Source organism: Limulus polyphemus, unplaced genomic scaffold (assembly GCF_000517525.1).
Source record: "Limulus polyphemus unplaced genomic scaffold, Limulus_polyphemus-2.1.2 Scaffold1943, whole genome shotgun sequence".
Lineage (NCBI taxonomy): Eukaryota > Metazoa > Arthropoda > Merostomata > Xiphosura > Limulidae > Limulus > Limulus polyphemus.
In genome coordinates, this window is record NW_013667553.1 from 146,766 (window position 1) to 152,544 (window position 5,779).

Below are 5,779 nucleotides of genomic sequence, written 5' to 3' on the forward strand. Positions count from 1 at the left end.
ATATATATATATATATATATATAAAGATAATATGTTTAAAAAGTGGAAATTTCTCAACTGTAACAATCAGGAAAAAACAGGTATCAAGCCATAATTTCTAAATATCCTCTTTAATCCAGACAATGCTTTTTTAGTCTTTAAAACTGCTTCTACCGCACTGAGCCTACAGGTTACTTGGGGAAAATGATAATTAAAAACAAGTCTTAAAGAAATTAATTACAGTTCAAGAATGAAATTACACCTCATTACTGAAAACAATAACCAGTAAATGAAATTCTAATTTAAAACAAATCAAAACTGAGTGTTTGCTTTTAAAATGCAAATAAAGACTAATATAAAATGAGTGTAATAATATAAAAAAAATGTATATTTGTTTCAGAATTTTCACACAAAGGCTATTCACATACACCTCTTAATTTTGTACTGATATACTAGAGGGAAGGCAGTTGGTCAATAATCACTGCCAACTATAGGCTGATAGAAGGAATTTACCTTCACTTTTATAGTGCACCAATGGTAGTGTTTCATAAGCTAGTTATTAAAAATGATAAAGCACACATTTTAAATAAAAGTTATACTTCTCAAGTATTCAAATCAGCATTAAATTATTGCCCTATATTTACTGCTAATAAACAACCAAAAACTAGGAACTTATGTGCTAAACATATTAACAATGACTATCACCAATATTAGAAAGATTTAAAGTAACAGAAGATCCAAACAGTTCTGTTTTATCTAAAGTTATGAAAATAAAAAACAGTTTACATACTTATTTTTGATACTGAAGGAAGCAAACTGAAAATTTGGAAATAGAATTAAAGAGCCTAAATTACGTGTAAGAAATTTAAATTTTAATCCTTCACCTGCAGTATAATTTGCTTCAAAATTTAAAAACTTTTTTTTATTAATACCTATTCTAGTTAAAACGATTGTTGAAAATCAGATGTTTTATAATCATTATTTTATTAGCTATTTTTCCTATTCAATAAACAAAAATGTAATATTCCTTTAACGTTTTCAACCCCCCCCCCCCTCTGCCCTTCAATGACTCAGCGATAAATCTGATGGCTTACGATGCTAAAAACCATGTTTCAATACCTGTAGTGGGCACAACACAGAAAGCCCATCGTGTAGCTTTAAGCATAATAATAACAACAACCTTCTCTTTATTGGTGTTTTTACAAAGTTTTAATTGATTATTGGTGTTCCTTTTTATTATAAATGTTTTTTAGTATTAAAGTTAGTTGTACATGCATATCTATTTTCACTTAGTCACATTTTAAACCATAATTTATAGGTTTAATAAATGAAGATCTTTAGAATTAAGGGATCTGAACCCCCCTCCCCAGTAATTTGGAATAAGAAATTCAAATACTGACTAGACCCCACCAACATTTTTCTTCTGGAATTTCATAGTCTAATGCAAATTATATCTAACTTTCCATCATTGAACATTAAATAAATGGTTGAGTACATTATATTAAAATAATTTTGAATACGCAAATCAACAAATCACATGAAAACCACAGCTGTTATAATAAACTTTGGTTGAAATATAATTTATCAAAACAATATTTTGACATTGCTTGGCTTTCTTAGGTAGTGATGCCACCAAAATTGATTGCTTTTGGAAAGGGTATGAAACAGCACTTTCAGATGCAAAATATTTATAAGCTCAGATTGTAAAGATTTGTTCAGATCAGGGAGTTAGGATTTCCAAGGAGATATTACTTATACTTAATTACATTCAAAAACAAAGGAATATGGATGAACTTGGGGCACCAGGGCCATTCAGAAAGAGACCTGCAACAAGACATACACCATCCATGGTATGCAAAGTATACTGTCTTGTGCCAGGTGAGAATGCACCATAATCAAGAAAGATCTCTGTCTGGAAAAGCAACACAAGTCACAATTACACAAGCTTTTTCCACAACATATCTGTTCAACTGTAACATACCTCAAGCAGCTGGAGAATGAAACAGGTATTAATGTTATTCCACATGAAGACATACCAGTCAAGTTGCTAGACATAGCACTGTAGATTTCTGTGTGACCAAACTATTGAAACAGCCACTGAAAAATCAATGTTCTTATGGAAAGCAGAAGGGAGAAAGGTTATACTATGAACAGTCTTACAACAGTGTCTTATGCAATGGAAATGGAACTATGCTGCAGGGCTAGTGTCAAGATACAGGATAGTCAGATAAGAATATGACCAGACCTGGCAACACGAACTGTAACAACATGGTGCTTCATAATTGTATGTAACTTTTGTAGTATATTTCATACAGGAGCAGCCCAAAACAAATGCACCATTTGGTTTGTCCTTGTACTAAATCTTATGATATTTAACTATTCTAGTCACCTATAATTTTTGTGTTTGACTGTGTGAAATAGCACAGTACAAGTTTAATACAAAAGAAAGAAATGGATATCAAAAATTATTTTTCATCCCTGAGTGCAACTGCCATAAGAGTACAAACTGATGATGAGATTCCATCCACTTCAGAAATTGTTGTTGACAATGTTCATGAAATATCTACAACATCCAGATCTATTGCTGTTCCTATTTTTATTTCTTGCTTGTCCAGTGGAAGGAAAGCTTCAGCAAACCAAGCCACACCATTTCCAATTTACAGCCATACGATTTTACTAAGAAAGGCAGGTTAACTATTCTATGTTCAGTAAAAGCGGTGAGCTGTATTCTTAGTTGCATTATTGCCATCAGTCAATCATATGTTGTATTACTATAGTAAAAAAAGCACACAACATGAACTTATCAGTCTTGACAGTAAGTATGAGCTGACATTTTTGACAAATGAAATCGGGAACTGGAAAAATATACCAAGAAAATTTTAAACCCATGAAAATTCAAACCGACAAAAAATATGCTGTGTAACTGTTTCAACAACAGAGACCACACACTATCCCTGATGCAGTTAATAGCTCAAGCACAGTTGTCAAGAATAAGATACCAGAAAACGAAAACAGCTACTACCGGCACAGTTTTCTGGTGCTGCAATTGCATATCACTCAAACTATCTAGAACATTTTTGAAAAACATTCTTCCTTGTCTTAGACACTGCAGTACAAGAGAAGGAGGAATGCTTTTATAAAACATCTACAAATGAATTGGTAAAATTTTCTTTACAAGTGAAGCTGATCACAAAGTAATCACGTACTACAGTAATACTAACATTTTGTAATCAGAAACACAGCTCAAAATGCTTTGCACCGAGCTTGAAAAACCAAAGTCATTATTAATCCTAAAGAGCAGATTCTTGAGATCTCCTGATGTTCAATGATGTTTAACCAAGGGAAGCATTTTCTTTACCTAATGCTTGTATACATAGATTTATCATAAGTACTTAAAATAGCTAAAAACCCAATCTAAAAACACCATGGGTCAGGTCCAATTAAACAGCTCTGCACTCTGTAACTTCCATAAAGAATGCCTGGATATTTGTGAATATAGTCAAAATTGAACAAAATAATCGTGTCATGCTCAGAAATCAGGTGATCATCTTTTAGAAATTTTTCTTAACTTTTGAATTTGCATCATGGAGTTTTGTCCTTTAGTCTCTCTTATCTATATTTTTATAATTTTATTTATTTCTTAATCCTCTTTCTTGTATACCTACAAGATGCATCAACATGCACTCAAGTTTTTTACATTCTATTTCACTGAAAAATACAAGTGAACCACACCATGCATCAGAAGTGCAAATCTTTTACACCAATAAACAAGTACATAGCTTATACAAATTATTTGGTGCTTTTAGTCTCACTTTAAATTAATACTTCAAGCCTTTCAAAATGGCGTAAAACATGGTGTAACAAACATATGCCAATATACAAACTTGGGGTAAAACTACTTGGACCTGGATCTGGACCCCCCCCCCCTAGTTTATCTAAAAATCTTCACTCATGTAGATTCAAGGTAGCTAAAAATGGTTTGCAAGAAGGTGAAAGAGATACAAATGTTATTAAATAATAAAAATAAAATTTGATATTTCTCTTTCATAATTGTTTGTTGTTTAAATTATGTCTTGTAAAACTAATAGCAAATTCTAAATGTTTCATGAGTACTCATATTGGTAGCTATGTGTTATAATAGTTTGAATAAGAATTGTGTTTATCCATTTGTTAATTTCATACAAATTATCACATGAAAAACATAAATGGCAAATAGTTATATTCATAACTAGTATTAATCCTTATACAAAAAAATGTAAAGTGGCATTTCCTAGAATTATATTTTTTTTGCACGTGTTCTTAATCATTGCTTTAACATCAACTTCCAGAAACTGATTCTGTACTTTTTATACAGTATATCTTTTGGTAGCAGTCCCTGTTGAACGATAGCACATCATGAACTTGCACAGAAGCCCTGCATATTTGTTGATCCAAGTATGCCTGAATGACAAACTGATTCATTTCAGAAACTTCAGGATGATTTTTGTAGGTTTCTATCTGTAATAAAATGTACAAGAAGAAATTATTTCCTTTACACACACACACACACACATATATATATGAATATTATTATAACACCTATCATACATATTCTTGTTCATTTACCATAAGCCATTACTTTTAACTTATATGTCTTCTTACTATGAGTACAATCACCATACTACAATATGATCAGGAAGTGAGTGGGTTCATTTATAATAAACCAATCAAATTATACAAAGACTATCAGGGAATTATATTTACTTTAAAATTACATCAGGAAACCATGAAAGCACAACTTGTAACACAAACATTTACATAGGCTTGTACCCTTATTTACCATAAACCATTACAAAGTTTAAGACAGAAAATACTTTTTTTCCCCTCTAGAACTCTTACAATTCAATGCAATATAAGTAATGCAAGAAATAAATATTGGGAAAAATTATTTCTAGACTTTTTTTCAAAGTTATTCTAAAAAATAGCATGCTTAATCAAAAACATTACATAAGAAATATGAGACAATATTTACATCCATCCACTGGCAATGTGAAATCTCATGTTTGCAAACAGAGATTTCTCTACTTAAAGGTTTCATCTCACAAACCACATACAAATCACTGCATTCAAATAGGTGTTTGTGATGATGTCGTAGTGTTACTATAGAAACAAACTCTGTATCAATGCCTGTCTCCTCCAGAACCTCTCTTCTAGCTGTATCCCCAAACTCTTCTCCTGCCAAAAACACAGCAATGTCATTTTAATGTATATTTAATTAACTTTTTGTGGCCAGTATGTTGTGTTTTTATGAGGACAAATGACAACATTAAGTTTTCAAAAATTCTGTTTCATCTTCCCTTCCTCAATTAACCTACATTATACAATAATTTTCCAATTTAAATTTTTTCTAATACAAAATTTATCAACTTTTTTAAAGATAAAGTAATAATTCAAATATAAAGTGCTAACCCCAATTATATATTTCTTATCCCTAATTGTAATTCTTCTTTGTAGAATTAAAATCTTAAAACTTGTAAATGTATAAAACACAGCTGCAAATCTAATGATTTTTGGACATGTTTATTGGTTACTTATATATTAAAAATTATAAAAACAGTAACATTTTCAAGTTAGTGGTTCAAAAAAGTGTAAAATTCAACTAATTTTACTTTTTGCTACACAACTTATTAGGTCGTCAAGAAATTAATGTCGCTTTTTTTTGATAAAAAACCTGAACAACATAAAAATCAAAACAAAACATTTATTAAATGAAATAGTCTCCTTTCTTATCAATGATGCTTTTCCATCTTACAATCAGGTT

At 30.7% G+C, this 5,779-nt stretch overlaps 1 protein-coding gene across 8 annotated transcripts in view; it reads right to left on the reverse strand.

Moving 5' to 3' along the window:
- Window positions 1–1,138: 1,138 nt before the first annotated feature.
- Window positions 1,139–5,779, reverse strand: part of LOC106465437 (nudix hydrolase 8-like) — a 26,863-nt gene continuing 22,222 nt past the window's right edge. For all 8 annotated transcript variants that reach the window (XM_022393336.1, XM_013925666.2, XM_022393339.1 and 5 more), the window contains 2 exons: window positions 4,991–5,193; window positions 1,139–4,476 (listed from right to left, as the gene is read on the reverse strand). In XM_022393336.1, the coding sequence (XP_022249044.1) occupies window positions 4,297–4,476; window positions 4,991–5,193 (383 nt within the window). In that variant the 3' untranslated portion in view covers window positions 1,139–4,296. The remainder of the gene's footprint in view (window positions 4,477–4,990; window positions 5,194–5,779) is intronic.